This window comes from Saimiri boliviensis, chromosome 16 (assembly GCF_048565385.1).
Source record: "Saimiri boliviensis isolate mSaiBol1 chromosome 16, mSaiBol1.pri, whole genome shotgun sequence".
NCBI lineage: Eukaryota > Metazoa > Chordata > Mammalia > Primates > Cebidae > Saimiri > Saimiri boliviensis.
In genome coordinates, this window is record NC_133464.1 from 88,502,062 (window position 1) to 88,523,652 (window position 21,591).

The 21,591-nt window shown below is 44.8% G+C and overlaps 2 protein-coding genes across 7 annotated transcripts in view; one reads left to right on the forward strand and one right to left on the reverse strand.

The window, feature by feature from the left end:
• The window catches only part of LOC120365728 (protein mono-ADP-ribosyltransferase PARP4), a 96,637-nt gene that overhangs the window by 29,924 nt on the left and 45,122 nt on the right, over positions 1-21,591 (reverse strand). For all 6 annotated transcript variants that reach the window (XM_074387957.1, XM_074387956.1, XM_074387960.1 and 3 more), the window contains 8 exons: positions 19,523-19,654; positions 18,336-18,422; positions 8,635-8,799; positions 7,917-7,963; positions 7,701-7,779; positions 4,053-4,190; positions 2,745-2,940; positions 732-799 (listed from right to left, as the gene is read on the reverse strand). In XM_074387957.1, the coding sequence (XP_074244058.1) occupies positions 732-799; positions 2,745-2,940; positions 4,053-4,190; positions 7,701-7,779; positions 7,917-7,963; positions 8,635-8,799; positions 18,336-18,422; positions 19,523-19,654 (912 nt within the window). The remainder of the gene's footprint in view (positions 1-731; positions 800-2,744; positions 2,941-4,052; positions 4,191-7,700; positions 7,780-7,916; positions 7,964-8,634; positions 8,800-18,335; positions 18,423-19,522; positions 19,655-21,591) is intronic.
• Positions 116-10,184, forward strand: LOC141581683 (putative uncharacterized protein encoded by LINC00596). The gene is made up of 2 exons (XM_074387962.1): positions 116-189; positions 10,001-10,184. The coding sequence occupies exons 1-2, from the start codon at positions 116-118 to the stop codon at positions 10,182-10,184; spliced, it is 258 nt and encodes an 85-aa protein (XP_074244063.1).

Sequence of the window (21,591 nt, forward strand, 5' to 3'; positions counted from 1 at the left end):
ACTGTAATAGAACTGTAATATTATCACCTCATGCTTGGTCAGTCTCATCTGGTCAGTCTCGGCTTGCTCCATTTTATTATTATTATTCTTTCTTTCTGTCTTTTTAAAATTCGAGATGGAGTCTTGCTCTGTTGCCCAGGCTGGAGTGCAGTGGAGCAATCTTGGCCCACTGCAACGTCCACCTGCTGGGTTCAAGCGATTCTCCTGCCTCGGCCTTCCTAGTAGCTAGGATTCCAGGTGTCCACCACCACGACTGGCTAATTGTTTGTATTTTTAGTAGATATGGGGTTTCACCATGTTGGCCAGGCTGGTCTTGAACTCCTGACCTCAGGTGATCTACCCACCTTGGCCTCCCAAAGTGCTGGGATTAGAGGCGTGAGCCACTGTACCTGGCATTTCCTTCTTTCTTAGCCTCCAGCCTTTTAGATGACGCTGGCTGCATTTTAAGAAGAAAAAAAACAAGGGACAGAAGAGAACTTCTCGAAGCCGTTAATGCTAGTTGTATTAGGGTGGTGGGACATGGGAGATTTTTTTCTTTCTATTCATTTTAATTTCCAATTCTTCCTTAATGAGTGTATATCATTGTAATTAATGAAATAAGAGCCCACCAACATACAAAAATGAAGCAATAAAGGTGATCTGATAGTGGCTTGAGGGGCCTAAGCCCTGGAGATCCCCCCAAAGCATAGTAGGAAAAGACTCAAGAGATACAGGAAGCCTCTTGCACTCACCATGATGAACTCTGTTGCCGCAGTCTTGCTTGTGATATGCTTAGGATACGAAAATAACTCCTTGGAACCTGTGTAATAAGATCAGCATGAGGTGCTGCCTCCACACATTTACTTGCTTGACACTAACAATAATGTGACTTCATACCACCACAGCTGTCATAAAGGATGTTGTATATTTATGTGTGTACCTTCCTTTTTAGAAAATTGTTTGATAATTTTTTTTTGGAGACATTGTTGCCCAGGCTGGAGCGCAATGGCACGATCTTGGCGCACCGCAGCCTCCACCTACTGGGTTCAAGCGATTCTCCTGCCTCAGTCTCCCGAGTAGCTGGAATTACAGGCACGCGCCACCGTGCCTGGCTAATTTTGTATTTTTAGTAGAGACGGGCTTTCTCCATATTGGTCAAGCTGGTCTTGAAATCCTGACCTCAGATGATCCGTCCACCTCGGCCTCCCAAAGTGCTGGGATTACAGGTGTGAGCCACCACACCCGGCCTGATAATTTTAACATACAAAAATTTCACCCCAGCCTGGGCATGGTGGCTCACGCCTGTAATCCCAGCACTTTGAGAGGCTGATGTACGAGGATCACCTGAGGTCGGGAGTTGAGACCGGCCTGGTCAACATGGTGAAACCCCATCTCTGCTAGAAATATAAAAATTAGCCAGGCGTGGTGGTGGGCACCTGTAATCCCAGCTACTGGGGAGGCAGAGATCGCAGTGAGTTGATATCATGCTACCGCACTCCAGCCTGGGCAACAAAGCGAGACTCTGTCTCCAAAAAAAAAAAAATTTCACCACACTATTCTTCTAAATAATAAATTGTTGCGCATCCACACTGTGGTGCTTTGCTACGCAGAATGTTGAGTCGAATTCCATGTGTACACGCAGATTGCTTGTGCCAAGAAAGGTGCAGGGCACTGTGAGGGCCTGGGCAGCTCAGCCCCTGGAAGGCCAGAGTCTCTGCTCAAGCCCTGTGCAGTCCCCATGCTTATCCAACCTCCGCCCCAGCAGCAGCAGACCTTAGCTCTGGGAAAAGGGGCTGGGCCTTCGGCTGGATGGCACAGAGGATGAGAATCAGCAGGACAGGACTGTCCCCTCACTCCACTCTATGTACCCCTCTTTTCTGAGGTGCTGCCTCTGGTGGCTGAGATGTCCCTGGACCCCACGTGGAGGGTGGCACTACCTCCCTTCCAGTAGTGCTGGCCAGACGCTTCCTGAGACCTTTCCTTATAGATTTCCTATGACTGTGCTGATGGCAAATGTTTTGTCTTTAGACTTGGGACCTCCTACTCAACAGACCAAGGGTTCTGCATTTGGTTCAGCTGCGATTGACAACAGTAGCATTTATTTTTATTATTATTATTTTTTTTGAGACGGAGTTTCGCACTTGTTACCCAGGCTGGAGTGCAATGGGGCGATCTCGGCTGGCCGCAACCTCCGCCTCCTGGGTTCAGGCAATTCTCCTGCCTCAGCCTCCTGAGTAGCTGGGATTACAGGCACGTGCCACCATGCCCAGCTAATTTTTCTTGGTATTTTTAGTAGAGACGGGGTTTCACCATGTTGACCGGGATGGTCTCGATCTCTCAACCTCGTGATCCACCCGCCTCGGCCTCCCAAAGTGCTGGGATCAGAGGCTTGAGCCACCGCGCCCAGCCCACAGTAGCATTTATATCTCACCTTACTGTGAAACACGCACAGTTTAAAAGTCCTTTACATACATTAGCTCAGTCCTCCTCACAGCAGTACTGTGAGTTAGGGACAATTAGTCTCAGATGACAGAGGAGGAAATGGAGGGACCAGAAGTTCAAGCAGCACACCCAAGGGGACACACAGCCTGGGAGTGATACAGCTGGGATCTGGACCTCAGGGTCCAGCTCCAGAGCTCCTGTGGCTCAGCTTTATACTGGGCTGCCCCACACTGCACAGGCGGGGCCAGGTACCCACAGTCTTCATTTCTACAGAGCGTGATTCACACGTGGGGAAGCACCTGCCAGGGCCAAAGTGCACTTACCTGTGCCGAACTGGATGATGTTTACTTTTTGCTTCTCACCCACCAAAGACAGTGCATGCAAGGCGATCTGCTTGGCTTGCAAGAACGTCACACCCTCCATAGAACTGGAGCAGTCCAGACAAATAATCACTTCGCTCTCATTGGCCAGGTCAGGGAGGTCGACATTGAGATCAGGTTGAAAGACAAGCATGCAAGCCTGAAAGGAGAAAGAAGGAGCTGGCCTGGAGCATCTCGTCACTTCAACTGGAAAAGGTCTACTTAGAAAACTCCAAAACTTTCTAGTGAGGTAAACTAATGCTCTAAAAACAAAAAGAATAAGATGGAATTTACAACAAGATGGCCTACTAGGAGTTCCAGTCAAAAGCAGAATGGTAGAGCTGGGAGTTTCCAATGCAGAAGACATAAACTCCTGCGAGGTCAAGAATTAATATCTAAAACATCATATATCATCAACATTAGAAAACAAATATATATGTATCTCTCACACACTATTCTAAGAGGAATATACATGCCACTGTGATTACTAAAATAGACACACGTACCTTTTGTTCCATTAATTAACCAATACTTAAAATAACTACTATCATATAAGTTTCCTTTTTTTGAGAAAGGGTCTCTCTTTGTTGTCCAGGCTGGTGTGTAGTGGCGCGATCACAGCTCACTGTTGATCTCAACCTCCTGGGCTCAAGTGATCGTCCTGTTTCAGCCTCCTAAGAAGCTGGGAGCACAGGTACGTGTGACCACACCTGGCTAATTTTTTTTCTAAATTTTTTGTAGAGACGAGCTCTCACTATGTTTCCCAGGCTGGTTTCAAACTCCTGGGCTCAAGCAGTCCACCTGCCTTGGCCTCCCAAAGTGCTGGGATTACAAGTGCGAGCCACTCCACCCAGCTGTAAGCTTCATTTTTATTTTAACTTAAGAAGATACTCTTTGTCACAGTCACACAAAATGGTCTTATCATCAACCATAAAGAATTGTTCACGTTTTTCCAGAATCAGTATTTTAGAAGTATAAAGAGCATACAGAATATCCAATGTAATGTCTGACGGTACATGTTCTTTGTTGGGGAGCTTACGGTAAAAATGCCAATCTGTACAGGCAAGTCATCCACATGAGGGTTTTGGTTGAAATGTCAGAAGTTTGGCACGCTTGATATCATAAGTACTTTTAGTTGCAGAATCTTGGGGTGCGAGAGCTCATTTTGTAATGCTAGTTTTTCAGGACAATTCATAATTTCCAAGTTTCACCAACTTATTCTGAAATGTTTCTCCAATAGTGTCTCCTATTTCTACGTAAGAAGGCATATACCTCGCTTTCTTTTTCTGGATGTTTTTCAACCCACATTCTTGGGAGATAGGCGTCAGACAGACCGATGTGGAGGGAAAATCCACCGCTGTCTAAGGAGCTGCCTTCCATGGTGCTAATGACAGCTTTGCAGTCTGTGCGCTGTAAAACAAACACCACGATGACAAGGTGAGGAACGGAGAAACACCGTATTAGCAGTCTGCACTTACCCGTCATGGAGCAAACCCTTGCAAAGCTTACATAACTCTATGAAGAATCAACAAAGTAGTGATAAATTCCAAACTAATGAAATGTAGGCCGGGTGCGGTGGCTCACGTCTATCATCCCAGCACTTTGGCTGGCCAAGGTGGGTGGATCACCTGAGGTCAGGAGTTTGAGGCCAGCCTGGCCAACATGGTGAAACCCCATCACTACTAAAAATACAAAAAATTAGCCAGGCATCATGGTGGGCGCCTGTAATCCCAGCTACTCAGGAGGCTGAGGCAGGAGAATCACTTGAACCCAGGAGAACGAGGTTGCCTTGAGCTGAGAGCGTGCCACTGCACTCCAGCCTGGGTAACAAGAGCAGGACTCCGTCTCAAAAAACCGCCCCCCTCCAAAAAAAACCCTAAACAATGAAATGTAGGTTTTAGAAGACCATGAGCATATTAGACACCCTTCTGTGATCCTAAGGTTGATTCACACAGTCAAATTTAGGTTAAGTGTGCAACAGTCTCAAACCCTGGATCCAAAGATTATAGATCTGTCCATTCAGTTAGACTTATCTGGGTATAGCAGACAGCACATCAGATAATTAAAACCTAGAAGAATAAAATAGAAAACTCGACAGAAATCTTAGAATTATACCTTAGTTGTATATGTTTTCATGAATATAAAAAAAAACTGTTGAAAATCTAAATGATAAGCTTTAAAACCATAAAGGCGAAGGCAATGGGCTAGACTGTAACATTACCACAAAGTCTCTCCACGCCTGCGTGCCCCTTTGCAATGTGACTTTTGAAGTTTCTCCTGCCTCGAGGCAGCAGCTCTATTTCCACCCTTGAATCTGGAGTTGGCCATAGGGCGTGAAAAGTGCCCACGCAACGGGGCTGGCGCTCTCTTGTTGCTATTGAGGACTCCTCCCCCATTATAAGAGTCCACCCGAGCCAAGCTCTGGAGGGGAGACCCAGCCCCTTCCCTGCTGAAACAAGGCCGGCAGCCAGCGGTGGGTGAGGCTGCCCTAGGTCGCCCTGGCCCAGCCCAGCCCAGAACCGCCCAGCCGATCCACAGAACTGTGAGAATAATAAACGCTTGTTGTTTTAAACCACAAAGTTTTGGGACTGTTTGCTAATATGGCAAAAGCTAACTGATGTAGAGGACTCTTTGAAGAGAGCAGATCAGAAATATATACTTATCTCCACTCCCCAGCAAAACGCCCAAGCCTCCCTGCAATGAAAGGAAGGCAACCAGTAAAAAGGGTGTGGACCCACAGAGACCCTGAGAACAGGACCAAGGACAGCACCAGATACGCGAAGCCAACAAATGGGAGGGGAATGGAAAGCGGATGGGAAGGAGCCCGGCCAGAGCGGCGGAGGCTCTGACGGCGACCCGCGGGCTGGTCAGCCCTGCCGCATCCTGGGAAGTAAGGCCACCAGGTCCTAGTGAACAGATGTGTACGGAGCTGTCAGGCCCTGGCCCCTCCCCAACCCAAGTGACCAAGCAGCTACCCTATTCTCTCACTAAGGGAATATGGAGGTTCATTATCTGGAGAAATTCAGCCAAATAGAATCAGGCCAGGGAAGGCGAGGCACGCGGGGCACCGGAGCGCAGTCTGCTTCCTTCAGGGTCGCGAGGTCAGCACCCCGAAACGCGGGCCCCTCGGTCACCTGACCCGGCCACACTCCCTAAACATCCTGGAGCTTCCCGTCGCCTTTCTTGTGTTTCAGTCTTAGTGATGGATCCAGAGAGAGAGTCACCCAGACACTGGAGAAAACGTGGAGGCAAAAAAAACAACAAAAAACCAGAAGGGGAAAAAAAAGGAACTCAAAGAGACGAGACACAACATGAGGAACAGAAGAAAAAACGTCTTATGAATGTTTTTAGAGAGACGAGAGAGGACAGCGTACCCACGAAAGACAGAGAGATGCTATGAAAGAAACAATACTCATAGCACAGAAAACAGCTCTGACAAATGAAACATAAGAGAACTAAAATTAAAATTTCAGTGTCACGGCTGGAATTGAAGATGGAAAAAAAATGCCCCAAAAGTGGCACAAAAAGACAACAAAAATGGGCAATAGGAAAAAGGCAGAAGAAAACAAGGGGCTTGCTCCAGGGACACCTGACTGAGAGGCACCGCAGAGGCAGTCGCCAGGGCTACAGGCCTGAGCCACCACATTTGGCTAATTTTTTTTTTTTTTAATTTTGTAGAGACAGGGGTCTCACTATGTTGCCCAGACTTTTCTTGAACTCCTGGGCTCAAGTGACCTTCTTTGCCTCAGCTTCCCAAAGTGCTAGAATTACAGGTGTGAGCCACCACACTCAGCCTATTTTCCTTTTGAAAATTCTGCAGGAATTGCAGACCTTATCTTTATCTCTGGTATTCTGAAATTTCATAATTATTGGCTGGGTGTGGTGGCTCACACCTGTGATCTCAGTACTCTGGGAGGCTGAGGTGGGCAATCACCTAGGTCAGGAGTTTGAGACTGGCCCCGGCAACATGGGGAAACCCTGTCCCTACTAAAAAGATGAAAATTAGCCAGGTGTGGAGGCAGGCACCTGTAGTCCCAGCTACTCAGGAGGCTGAGGCACTGGAATCACTTGAACCCGGGAGTCAGAGGTTGCAGTGGATTGAGATAGCATCACTGGACTCCAGCCTGGGTGATACTAAGAGTGAGATTCTGTCTCAAAAAAAAAGAAAGAAAAAAGAGAGAGAGAGAGAGAGAGAGAGAGAAAGAGAGAGAGAGGCACTGCAGAAAGGTACAAGAGAGAGGAACAATTTTTTTAATACAAGAAAATTTCTCAGAAGTAAAGACCACCAGTTCCATATAATGAATGAATACGATATTATGATGAAATTTCAGAATACCAGAGATAACGAGAAGGTTGGAAATTCCTGGAAAATGTTAAAAAGGAAAATAGACTGGGTGTGGTGGCTCACGCCTATAATTCTAGCCCTTTGGGAAGCCAAGGTAAAAAGGATCGCTTGAGCCCAGGAGTTTGAAAAAAGCCTGAGCAGCGTAGTGAGACCCTATCTCTGCAATTTTTTTTTTAAGTTAGCCAGGCGTGGTGGCACAGGCCTGTAGCCCTAGCTACTCAGGACCTGAAGGGGAGAGGAAAAGTAGGGAGTGGGATGAGTGAAGGGGGTAAGAGCTATACGTCCACCTTCCATAACAGGAAGTCAAAAGATAATTTCGGAAACAGATGAATCAAGAAAAAGCATTAAAAATTAATATTTGAAAGCTAGAGGCAAAACCAGAGAAACAGCTCAAATATTTTACGTGGTTCACTGCCTCTGGAAACTGGGCTGGGGAGAGTCTGGGGCAGGATTGCTGCTTCTTGTTAGAACCCGTTGTTAGCATTATTTCACTTTTAAACCACATGCCTGCATTGCTGTGATAAAATAAAAGTAGCACGAAAGAAGAGCTCTTACGAAATAAAAGATTCACTAACCTTTTGTTTCAGTTCATGTGTATCACTGAAAATGAATTCAATCACGTATGGCATCTCGATAGACATAGTCAAAGAGAAGCTACCAAAAATGAAGAGAAAATTTTCTTAATCTATACGATCTTAAATTTCTATCTGAAATTATTTCAAAGAATTCTAAGTGGAAATTTAATATCCATTGAATGATTAATTGACAGATTTTATATTTTAGGTACTAACCTTTGCTTTGTTCCTATTTCTTTTATACATATCTTCTCTACTGTATCCTGTTAAAAGAAAAATACGCTTGTATAAGTAAGCATATTTTAAGTTTCACAGTGAGACTCTAACCTGCTTGTAATCTTGGCAAGGCCACAACTGTCAGCAAGACAGCTGATTTCACTTTCAAGTAGTGACACACAGAAAGTTTGATCACGGTGTGACAGGACCTTCTAAAGTACAACTGACCATTTGGACAGAGATGTTCAACTCTACATATGTCCCTGGGTGTATACACACACAGACACACAGAGACACACGCACACATTTTATACGTGTGCTATGCGAAGTAGGCAGTTTGGAGAGATATACCAAGGCGTTAACCAGTAGCGATCTCCGGGCGAGGGGATAAAGGACGGTTTGGATTTTCTTATTTTGGCTTATTTGTATTCTCTATGCTCGTCTAGTTCTTCACGATGAACATGCGCTACAGATACAACGTTTTTTGAGTGATTAAGCAGAATAAAAATATGCTTATTAATCACATCTGTATCTTTTGTTCTTTTCATTTTACAAACCTAACGTATCTAAATGCATAAACATCAGTAAAATTGACTTGATGCCTACAATATCCTTTTACATGTTTCCCCCTCCCCCCATGCGTCAATGCCTCCACAGCCCTGCACCACTCTCTCTCCACTGCTGCTAAAATGCTTCTTCAAATCTTATGCATACAAACCTGAAGGTTTTCGTTTAAAGCCTTGTCCTGTTGCCAGGGCGCTACGGTGGCAGGCATGAAAAAGACACCAACAGTGCCCAGGATGCTGAGTTCTGTGATGTAGGTAATTTTTATGAGAACCTTCGCCTTAGGGGGTAAGTTTCCAACACTCACTGTAAAAACGTCCTGGAACAGAAACATACGACTTAGCTTGCAACTTGAAAGCATGCCAGCTAGCTCCACATATTTCTTAAGCAACTTAAATGACAATCTGCCAAATTCTTCTTCAGAAAACAGTAATAAAACCTAAAAGACCCATCGGTGGGACGAACGGAGACTCCTGGAGCCATTCATTGGTGGGAACAGGGTGATATCCGTGGCAGCCAGACGGAGAGGGGTCCCCTTGGCAGCTCAACTGAGAAGACACACTCATGGACTCTGCCCCAGGGGGCTCGTATGTGTGACATCCCTGCTCAGGTGGGCTCCGCCGCATGGGCAGCCTCCACAAAGCCCTTTCCTGAAGACCCTCCCCAACCACCATGGCACCCAACACCATTACAGCCAGCAGCTGTAGAACCAGGGCAGTTTTTTCGAAGCTTGGCCCTCGCTTAATTATTTTACCTTACGGTAATTTCTCATGTTATTTTTATTTATTTACTGTTTAGAGATAGGATCTTGCTCTGTCATCCAGGCTGGAGGGCGGTGGTGCAGTCATAGCTTGAGGTATCCTTGAAACCCCAGGTCTAAGCCATTCTCCTAAGTACCTGGGACTACAGGCATGCGCCACGATGCCTGGCTGATTTTTAAACACACATGGGGTATCCCTATGTTGCCCAGGCTGGTCTCAAACTCCGGGCCTCAAGTGACCCTTCCGCCTTGTGCTCCCCAAGTGCTGGGATTACAGGTGTGAGGTACCATGCCCAGCCTATCATGCTGTTTTCTAATAAAAAGTCTTTAGCTTTCTTTTAATGGGATATTGATAATCACCATACAAGGCAACAACCCCACGACTAGCTAGGGCAGAACAAACGGGCTAGATAATATTTTTTTTCTGGTAACTTCGCAGAGATCCTCTCAACATTCCCAACTGTGTTCACCATTCTAGTTGACCGCCCTATCATGAAAATTTTGTATATTTAGATCACGACTAATTTCGGCTTAAAGGTTAAATTATTACTTTTGACATCAAAGAGATCCATTTGCTGGAGGGAAACAAATAAAAAATAGGTGATTATTAAATAGTTAATAGTGCTAGCACTTAAAAGAAATATATGTATAAAAATCTGGGGTTCATTTTTTTTTTTGAGATAGAGTCTTGCTCTGTCACCAGGCGCTAGGCTGGAGTGCAGTGGCACCATCTCAGCTCACCGCAACCTCCACCTCCCAGTTTCAAGCAATTCTCCTGCCTCAGCCTCCCAAGTAGCTGGGACTACAGGTGCGTGCCACCACGCCCAGCTAACTTTTGTATTTTTAGTAGTGATGGGGTTTCACCATGGCCAGGATGGTCTCGATCTCTTGACCTTGTGATCTGGCTGCCTCAGCCTCCTAAAGTACTGGGATTACAGGCGTGAGCCACCGCGCCTGGCCCAAAATCTGGGGTTCATTTAAGAGACTGCCACTTAATAGCATGGGATTGCGGTTCTGTTTCTGGGTAGAATGGGTGGATGCAGATGATGTCACTTCCGTTATAATACACCATGTAATATACAAAATCATAACTCGTCTTGAACGCATCAAGCAAGCGAACTGAATTCCAAAGAGGGGACAGGTGGCACACCGGAGCTGTGTGGACTCCTCCTGGCTGGGAGTGGGTGAGCTTACTGGTTTAGGATAATCGGGAGCTCCTGACCCAAGGGGAGTTTCCATTCTCCTGCAGGTGTTTTCCCACATCTCTCCAGCCTTCCACCGGGCCCACTGCAAAGGCTGGACAGGGCAGGAGACCAAGCAGAGCACCTCTCCAGGGAGCAGGTGTGGGAGACGTGCTGGACCAGTTCCCCGGATCCTTCCCCCACATGCAAAACCCTCCAGTTGCAGAGGAAAAGGCAGCAAACTCTCACCTACAGGGCTGCGGGGAAGGGGCAGAAGCAAACCAGGGACCAGGAGCCTTCCTTCCTACCCCCGTGCCCAGGTAAAGCTTCGTGCTTCTGAGAGAAACAGCTACCTCCCGACGGGGCAGGGGATGACACCCTCCGAGGCCCAGGACCCTGTACTAGTCCAAAGCAGGGGTGGCTACCATGGGGGGAAAGGCAGCAAACTGTCCCCCAGATAACTCTTAACAGACACAAGGCAGAATTTGGCTGCCATTAAGGTAGGAGAATGAACAGAAATACTAAGACGTTCCCACCCTAAGGTCCAGGACTGCAGGCCCTGCCTAAGACTGAGGCTGAACCAGGAGAATGTCTCTGACCCACCAGGAGCCTAGTACAGCACATCAAGCAACAGCAGCCTAGCACTGGGGTAGGGGAAGAGTGGCCGTACCCAACTCTGTGGGATGGTGTGCAGCGCCTGCTGAAAGCTCGGGGTGGAGCATGAACCCCAGTAAGACTTGTTCCGTATCCAGGCCCAACAGGCACAAGGTAGCGGCGGCCCAGCACTGGAGATGTTTGAGACCAAGGGTAATAATAACAACAGAGAGTAATGATAACAGCAAAACTCAAACTCAACTCTTCCACCTCTACACAAACCTGAAAGAACAGGAGTTGCCATTTCTGGGCATACATGCCATTTATTTTAGCTTCTCTTCTTCTTTTAGATACAATGTCCAGCATTCAATAACAAATTCCAAAATATACCCCCTTTTTTTAAAGCAAGCAAAAAAAAAAATGACTCAATGTCAAGATAAAGCAATTAACAGGCAGATTCAGAGATGACCATGACACTGCAATAAACAGACAGGATTATAGTTAATTATAGAAAAGACACAGAGAAAAGGTGAGGAATACATATGAATAGACAGAACCTTTCATTAGAGAAATTAAATTGTATTTTTTAAATGTCAGAAATGCTAGAAACAGACATATTATCAAAGCGGAAGAATTTGACAAGCCTATCAGCGGACGGACCATAGTTGAGAAAAGAATGAATGAACTTCAAGTGAGGTCAATAGAAATTATCCAAAATCAAATGCCACAGGAAAGAAAAGTGAAAAAATAGGGCTCCAAAAGCCGTGGTGCAATATCAAATGGTCTAACATATACGTATTGAAGTCTCGGAAGGAGAAAAGAGACAGAGAGAATGAGGGAAAGGAAATATTTCGATATATAAGGGTCAAGACTGTCCCAAAATGAATGTGAGAAAATACAAACTCAGGGAACTCCAAGCAAGATAAGCAATAATTTTTCAAAATAACAGAAACACATCATAGTCAAACTACTGAAAACCAAAGATAAAGAGAATCTTGAAGGGAGCTTGAGAGAAAACATACTTTCACATACAGAAGAACAACACAAAAATTAGAGCTGACGTCTGGTCAGAAATCCTATAAGCCAGAAGACAACGAAGTGACATGTTTAAACTACTAAAAGGAAAACAAACTGTCACCTGGAATCCCATGGTCAGCACCAAATATCTTTAAAAAATGAAGGTGAAAGGTTTTGTTAGATAAAAAAATGAACATACTCCTTGCTAGCATGCTTGCACTAAAAATCAATCAATCAATCAATCAATCAAATGTCTCAAGCAGAAGGAGGATTTCTTTGTATCTATACAAAGAAATGAAAGGCACCAGAAATTATAAAATTGAGAATAAATGTAGAAGACATTTCCCCTTCTTTTTAATTGCTTTAAAAGATAGTTGATCGTCACATAATCAAAACTAAAGACAAAAACCACAGGATTATCTCAATAGACATAGAAAAGGCCTTTGATACAATTCAACATCCCTTTACGTTAAAAACTTGCAGTAAGTAAACTAGGTATTGATGGGACACACCTCAAAATAGTAAGAGTCATCAGTCACAAACCTCCACTGCCAATAGCATACGGAATGGGCAAAAGCTGGAAGCATTCCCCTTGAAAACCAGCACAAGACAAGGATGCCTTCTCTCATCAGTCCTAGTCAACACATATTGGAAGTTCTGGCCAGGACAGTCAGGCAAGATAAAGAAATAAAGATGATTGAAATAGAAAGTCGAACTGTTTCTGTTTGCAAATGATAAGATCCTGTATCTAGAAAACTCCATCGTCTCAGCCCAAAGGCTTCTTAAGCTGAGAAACAACTTCAGCAAAGTCTCAGGATACAAAAACCGACATGCAAAATTCACAAGCATTCCTATACGCCAACAACAGACAAGCAGAGAGCCAAACCACGAATCAACTCCCATTCACAGTTGCTACAAAGGGAATAAAATACCTAGGAATACAGCTAACAAGGGAAGTGAAGGACCTTTTCAAGGAGAACTACAAACCACTGCTCAAGGAAACCAGAGAGGACACAAACAGATGGAAAAACATTCCACGCTCATGGACAGGAAGAATCGATATTGTGAAAACGGCCATACTGCCCAAAGTAATTTATAGCTTCAATGCTATTCCCATTAAACTACCACTGACAGTCTTCACAGAATTAGAAAAAACTAGTTTAAAATTTATATGGAACCGAAATAGAGCCTGTATAGCCAAGAGAATCCGAAGCAAAAAGAACAAAACTGGAGGCATCATGCTACCAGACTTCAAACTATACGACAAGGCTACAGTAACCGAAACAGCATACTACTGGTACAAAATAGACATATAGGCCAATGGAACAAAATAGCAATCTCAGAAATACGACTGCACACCTCCAACCGTCTGATCTTCACAAACCTGGCAAAAACAAGCAGTGGGAAAAGGATTCCCTGTAGGTGCTGGCTAACCATATGCAGAAAATTGAAACTAGACCCCTTCTTTAAACGTACATAAAAATTAACTTGAGATGAAAAGGCTTAAATATAAAACCAAAAAGTATAAAAACCTTAGAAGAAAATCTAGGCAATACCATTCGGGACATCGGCATGGTCAAAGATTTTATGATGAAAATATCAAAAGCGATTGCCACAAAAGCAAAAATTGACAAATGGGATCTAATTAAATGAAAGAGCTTCTACACAGCAAAAACAACTACCATCAGAGTGACCAGACAACCTACAGAATGGGAGAAAATTTTTGCCAATTTATCAATCTGACAAAGGTCTAACATCCAGAATCTACAAGGAACTTAAACAAATCTGATAGAAAAACAAACAAACAACCCCATTAAAAAGTGGGCAAAGGACATGAACAGACACTTCTCAAAAGGGGACAAATATGTGGCCAACAAACATATGGAAAAAAAGCTCATCATCACTGATCATTAGAGAAATACAAATCAAAACCACAGTCAGATACCCTCTCATGCCAGTCAGAAAGGTGATTATTAAAAAAAAAAAATCAAGAAACACACTGGCATGAATGTGGAGAAACAGGAATGCTTTTACACCGTTGGTGGGAATGTGAATTAGTTCGACCATTGTGGAAAACAGTGTGGTCCTTTTCTTTGTTTTAGACAGTTTCGCTGTCCAGGCTGGAGTGCAATGGCACAAGCTTGGCTCACTGCAACCTCTGCCTTCTGGGTTCAAGTGATTCTCCAGCCTCAGCCTCTCAAGTAGCTGCGATTACAGGGATGCACCACCACCCGGCTAATTTTTGTATTGAGTAGAGATGGGATTTCACCATGTTGGTTAGGCTGGTCTCGAACTCCGGACCTCAGGCGATCCACCTGCCTTGGCCCTCCAAAGTGCTGGGATTACAGGCATGTGCCACCACGCCTGGCCAGAAATACCATTTGACCCACCAATCCCATTACTGGGTATATAGCCAAAGGAATATAAATGATTCTATTATAACGATACATGCATGTGTGTGGTCATTGCAGTACTATTCACAACAGCAAAGATATGGAAGGGGGGAGGGAGAGTATCAGAATAAACAGCTAATGCATGTGGCACTTAATATCTAGATCAGGCATCCCCAGACTTTTTACACAGGGGGCCAGTTCACTGTCCCTCAGACCGTTGGAGGGCCGCCACATACTGTGCTCCTCTCATCGACCGGCGACGAAAGAGGTGCCCCTTCCTGAAGTGCGGCGGGGGGCCGGACAAATGGCCTCAGGGGGCCGCATGCAGCCCGCGGGCCATAGTTTGGGGGCGCCTGACCTAGATGATGGGTTGATAGGTGCAGCAAACCACCACAGCACATATTTACCTATGTAACAAACCTGCATGTCTTGCACATGCATCCCAGAACTTAAAATTTTAAAAAAGGATAGTTGACTATATAATGACACATTGTAGGATTTATAATATATGAAGAAATAAAATACACAACAACAATATCACAAAGGATATGGGAAAAAAGAAATGAAAGTAGACTAGTAATGTAATGTATACTGATTGTAAGGTTCTTATACATGAAGTAGTATAATGTTGTAGGCTGAATGTAGTAAGTTAAAATGTATATAGCGGTAAACCCTTTATACATTTTAAAAGGTATAAAGCAGTGCTGACCAATGCAACTTTCCACAATGATAAAAATGTTTTACATATGCACTAAGTAATAAGATAGCCACTGGCCACATGAAACATTTTATTTTATATTTAAATGTAAATATCCACATGTAATCAGTGGCTACCATATTTAACACATAGTTAACATGTGGTTTTAGAGCAATAATCAAAACTTTTTTTTATTTTTTTTTATTTTTGAGACAGGATCTCACTTTATTGCCCAGGCTGGAGTACAGTGGTGCCATTATAACTCATTGCAGCCTCAACCTCTCAGGCTCAAGTGATTCTCCTACCTCAGCTTCTGAAGTACCTGGGACTACAAGCACATGTCACCACATCCGGCTAATTTTTGTATTTTTTGTAGATCTGGGGTTTCACCATGTTGCTCAAGCTGGTCTTGAAGGTCCGGCCTCAAGTGATCCATCTATCTAGGCCTCCCAAAATGTTGAGATTACAGGCATGAGCTAGCACACCTGGCCAACAATAAAAACATCTTAAGAGAGACAGAATTGGCTGGGCATGGTGACTTACGCCTGTAATCCCAGCACTTTGGGAGGGAGAAGCAGGAGGATCACTTGAGATCAGGAGTTTGAGATCAGCCTGGCCAACATGGTGAAACCCCATTTCTACTAAAAATGCAAAAATTAGCTGGGTGTGGTGGCACATGCCTGTAGTCCCAGCTACTTGGAAGGCTGAGACAGGAAAATCGCTCGAACTCAGGAGGCGGAGGTTGCAGTGAGCCAAAATCACACCACTGCACTCCAGCCTGGGAGACAGAGTAAGACTCTGTCTCAAGGAAAAAAAAAAAAAAAAGAGAGAGAGAGAGAGAGAAAGAGAGAGAGAATTAATAAGCCAATAATGGAGATACAGTGGAATCATTTAAAAATAAATACAAGAGAAGGCAGGAAAAGAGAGGGAAAGGAACAAAGAACAAATGGTAGATATAAATCCCACCAGATCAGTAATTGTATTAAACGAAAATGATCTAAGCAATATGAAGTGCAGAAACTATCCGATTGGATAAAGTAGCAAAACTCGATAGTATGCTATCTAAATAGTATAGGCTTACGGTAATAAGTCAGTCCAGATCAGGCGTCCCCAGACTTTTTACACAGGGGGCCAGTTCACTGTCCCTCAGACCGCTGGAGGGCCGCCACATACTGTGCTCCTCTCACTGACCACCAATGAAAGAGGTGCCCCTTCCCGAAGTGCGGCGGGGGGCCGGATAAATGGCCTCAGGGGGCTGCATGTGGCCCGCGGGCCGTAGTTTGGGGACGCCTGGTCTAGATGTTTTGAAAAGGAGAAAATAATCAGATGGTCACATAAATTGAGGTCTTGGAAACACTGCCATTTAATCTGGCAGTCTGGAGGACATATGTCGTCCCAGCTGGGCGCTGACTTCATCCTTGGTTTCAGCACCACCGTTTTCTCTTCATTTTACCGTTAACCAGCCCTTTCTGTTACTTCCATACTTAAATATTGGGAATTACAAGCTAGACATCTATATTTACAAATAGTATATTAAGAGTTATAAGACAAGTATGTTCAGGTTGCCATGGGAAAATAAACCCATGAGTCTTTCCTGGGGGAAGACAGGCAAAGCTTAGATGGAGGGATTCCCACGCTAAGATTTGTTTGTTTAGAGACAGAATCTTGCTCTGTTGCCCAGGTTGGTGGGTAGTGGTATGATCACAGCTCACTGCGGCCTCAAACTCCTGGGCTCCAGTGATCCTCCTGCCTTGGCATCCCAAACTGCTGGGATTACAGGTATGAGCCACTGCACCTAGCATATATGGTATTGACATAACAACACAGGAAAACCATATATTATGATATGAGAACATGATAGTCACAAGACGTCAACACATTCTGGGAGACCCGAAGGCTTGGGTTAGCAACAGGTCTGATCAGACTCTACCCATAGATAATGTCTTTTGGAAAGACTGTTGTCTTGTGGACCATATCCCGAGGGAAATATGCAGGTATCGAGGGGGAAACATTCACCAACTCACACGAGAGGATAACGTGACACTCTGAAGTGGCGGCCTCTCAAATGAACCCCAGGCTTCTATGCATAGTTTGGCCACACACGAAGCTAGCGTTGTGAACTGTTCAATCATCACCTCTTCATTGCTTATTCCCATCCTGAAAGTGGGTATCTCAGACGTCAAAAGCAACAATTTGCCCTTTAGATCTATACTCATCTTTAATGTGCTCAGAGCCCCAGCAAACATTACATTTTCCAAACACCATGGCAATGTGCCACCCTCAGAGGTGACACTCAAACATATGGCCCCATCTGCAAAAACAACTAAAATACCTGCAGTAGAATCAGACGCCGACGACACACAATCTAGCACCTGCCAGAGGCCTCGTGAGACATCTGATATTTAAGGAAAGTAGTCTAGTGGACCTGCCAGCTGGTCCCTCTTCCACCCTGTCCACGTCCCGTCCCTGCTAAAGCAAATCACCCAAAAGCACAGGAGCTGGGCTTGCCCAGGACCTGGCAGAAATGCCTCCCAGCTTTACGACTGGACCATCTGTTAGGTGAGCTTATGTCCAGGAAAACTGTAAATATATCACACTCTGATTTTTTTTGAGATGGAGTTTTGTTCTTGTTGCCCAGGATGCGACGCAATGGCATGTCGGCTCACTGAAACCTCTGCCTCCTGAGTTCAAGCGATTCTCCTGCCACAGCCTCCTCAGTAGCTGGGATTACAGGTGCCTGCCACCACACCCAACTAATTTTTGTATTCTTAGTAGAGATGGGGGTTTCACCATGTTGGCCAGGTTCTTGAAATCCTGACCTCAGATGATCCTCCTGCCACGGCCTCCCACAGTGCTGGGCTTACAGGTGTGAGCCACCGTGCCTGGACAAGATATCACACTCTTTTCAGAAGATGAAAGTGAGATACTTCGAATGTTATATGATCGTCTGTCATTTCTTCTGGGAGACTCAGTTCCCAATGGTGGGCCTAGCTCTCTCCCTGTTTGTCTGGAACTACTGAAGCCATTTCCTCCTCTGTTGAGATAAAGCAAATGGGTCTCACCGGCGTGGCTTCCTCTGACTTAGAGCAAGTGAAACTCTGGGGCCCACAACAGTGTAAATTATCTCAGCCTCTAGCATGAATTGCATATTTCAAGTCCCGTGCGGACTCTTTCCCTTCCGTGTATGCACGCAGCACGCACACCAAGCCATACCGGGGCGTCCTGGCTCATCAGATAAGCGCCATCACCCCGGCTCACGGCTTCTCGGTACTCTCGCTGGGCTTCTTCCTTCTCCTTAATCTGGAAAAGATGATTTTTCAATCATTCCTTACATGAAGAGTGACTTCAGTCTTTAATAAAGAAAACAACATCAATGCTTATTAAAACCCAGGCAGAAACTGAAAATCGAATCTAAGTAAGATGAATGAAAACTTGTTTAAAGTGATCATTGAAATATACTTATTTGATGAGAATTTGAACCAGAAAAGGCCAACTGAAGAGAAGTCTCTTTAAGTCGGGACTAATATATTTCAAAATCAATAGTGAAAAAATTTTTTTTGGTTGGGAGTTTATGTTGAACAAAAAAAAAATAATGACTTTAAATTTAGTAAATTATAGTTTATAATTGCAACTGTGGGCTGGTCCTTAGAATAAACAAAGAATTCATCAGCTGATGGTTTTTTTTGTTGTTTGTTTTTTAGAAAGTTACAATAGCTTTCATTTCAGCTTTACTTTTATAACACGATTCCAGGGATCAGGTTTTACAAAAATATATAATAAGGGCTTCACCAATTTTCCAGTGTGTCTCTCTTAATTTTTTTTCTCTTTTTCTGAGAAAAAGTCTCACTCTGTTGTCCAGGCTGGAGTATAGTGGCATGATCTTGGCTCACTGCAACCTATGCCACCCGGATTCAAGTGATTCTCCTGCCTCAGCCTCCTGAGTAGCTGGGATTAACAGGCATATGCCACCACGCCTGGCTAATTTTTGGATTTTTAGTAGAGATGGGGTTTTACCATGTTGGCCAGGCTGGTCTCGAACTCCTGACTTCAAGTGATCTGCCTGCTTCAGCCTCCCAAACTGCTGGGATTACAGGCACGAGCCACTGCACCTGGCCCTCTTAAACTTTTCATATTGTAAATCACTCTTACGGCGCCAAGGCTAAGAATGTACAAGACACTGACGACGAAGATTGGACGGAGTGGGGTAGAAACCATTTATCAGGGAGGGATGTTTCAGGGAGGCTCACTGTGCAGGAACTGGTTCTTCGAAGAATATTCTCGTTTTATGATAAGGCTGCTACTCAACTTCATAGCCATGGGGACTCAGAAAACGAAGACTCGGGGAAACGGAAGCTGACTTCGAAAGCAGAGCGCGGGCGCGACGCGTCTTCTCCCCTTACCTCTCCAACTATGTGCTTCCCATCGATGAAGGCTTCGAAGCCACACACAGCAGCCTTCTCATCCAAAGGAAAGACATATTTTGCCTCAATGGGCACATGACTGTTATTTGAGTATGTCTGAAAAACAATGACCTGAAGAAGAAAACAATCCATACATGTGATGAGACCACATGGACAACGTCTGCAGGAACGACGATGAACGAAAATGATTTTGCGTGTTTATTTGAAATGCCTTGCATTCGTATCATGTCCCTCAGATTCCCAACCCTGGCTTCCCTTCTACAATGGAGAGCCCATGTCATGTGATAAAATGCCCTAGTCCCATAGTTCGGTTCATACATATCTGACTGGAATACAAGTCACCAGAAGTCTTGCCAACTCTGAGTTAGTGGGGGCAATATAGCTTTTGCTGAGATGGCTGGAAAATCACCCCTTTCGTGTTGTGGGCTTTGATGCCTCCCTAGTGCCACGTGGGCTGGAAACGATTTCAGAACGGTTCCTCTTCTTTTTTTTTTTTTTTTTTTTGAGATGGAGTTTTGCTCTTGTTGCCCAGGCTGGAGTGCAATGGCGCGATCTTGGCTCACTGCAACCTCCGTCTCCTGGGTTCAGGCAATTCTCCTGCCTCAGCCTCCCGAGGAGCTGGGATTACAGGCACGCGCCACCACGCCCAGCTAATTTTGGTATTTTTAGTAAAGATAGGGTTTCACCATGTTGACCAGGATGGTCTCGATCTCTTGACCTCTATCCTATCGGCTCTCAGGTCTTGGCATTTCCTCCTGGGGACCTCTCTGAGGCTTTCCCCTCTCTACACAGCCCTCATCTATCTAGCTCCTCATCTCTTCGGGCCTTGGTTCTTCCAGAATCAAGTCTTCTCCACTCCTCTCTGTTGTCTCTATTACCTAATTCATCTTTCTAATAGACTCTTTTCACACTCTCTCACTCAGGAAAAGCAGGAGGCTTTCAATATTTGAAAATAAAGAAAAAACTCCTCAGATGCATAAGAAACAGTAAGATTTTAAATGTGACAATAAGAAGCCAAAAATATTTCATAATCTGTCATCAAGAATCCAGGGAAGAGACCAAAATGAAAATAGAACCTAACTTCTTTGAAAATATTGTCCAAACCTGGATTTGCTGCAAGCTGGGCTACCCCTAGGGTGTGTAGGGTTCCAGGCACAATTTTTCAAGGAGTCCTTGTTAATATAAGCAATTGGAGTCTCCCCAAATCAACAGGTCAGCACCCTCCTGGAAACAGCATCCCTTGCCAACGGGATTCCTGGAATTCCGTTCTGGCCAGCTGCCCAAGATGAGACAGAGGTGCATCCTGGAGTTTCTCAGCGATCTGGGCGATGCTGTGTGCAATGGCCAGAGTGCGCCTGGTGGGACTGGGGCCACTGGGACTGGGGCCCACCTAGCATGGACTGGGAGGACATCAGACACTGTCCTCTTGACTGTGCATGGAACTCCTTCTCTTCCTCTCTTGGACCTTCCACAGTTTTACCAAACCCTCAAAGGCACGTATGCCTGCCCTGAGTCTGATGAACGGGATCACTATCTAACCGTACTTGGTGTAGACTAACGTTTCTTCCTACTCAGTAGCCGTCCTGCCTATTCTAGTTAGCGGGCCTGCTTTTGCGTGGGAGTCCCCAGACATCAGGCCTGTGTCAGCTGCACTCTCTTTGTATATCATCACACTGTGTGGCTGGGCACTCACAAAGGTCAATAATTTTAGGTAATAATAAGAAGAAAAGTATTTTTACCAGGCCTTACGGCAGAAACTAATACAGTATAACAAATTTTGACACCTTAATTTTCTTCCATGAGACAAAACCATTTTGTAACTAAGCTTAACATCATTAAACTATTCTACGAAGGGTCAAAATGTAGGAGCCATGCACGTATAAGAGTCTGCAACTCAGCCTCTGCTCGGATGCTTAAGCTCAATCTACAGTCTGGCTGTTTCATCATAAAATGAGTGAGAAATTCACTGCTAAATCGAGAGTTATTTTTGGGCAAACTTACCCAGGGAACAGGCCTCTGGATATGAAATATCATACGGTACAAGTTGT

Coding starts and splice junctions, on each gene's coding strand:
- LOC141581683 (XM_074387962.1), top strand. CDS start 116: ATGGAGTCTTGCTCTGTTGCCCAGGCTGGAGTGCAGTGGAGCAATCTT. Junction 190..10,000: donor CTGCAACGTCCACCTGCTGG/GTTCAAGCGATT, acceptor TCCACCTCCCAG/TTTCAAGCAATTCTCCTGCC.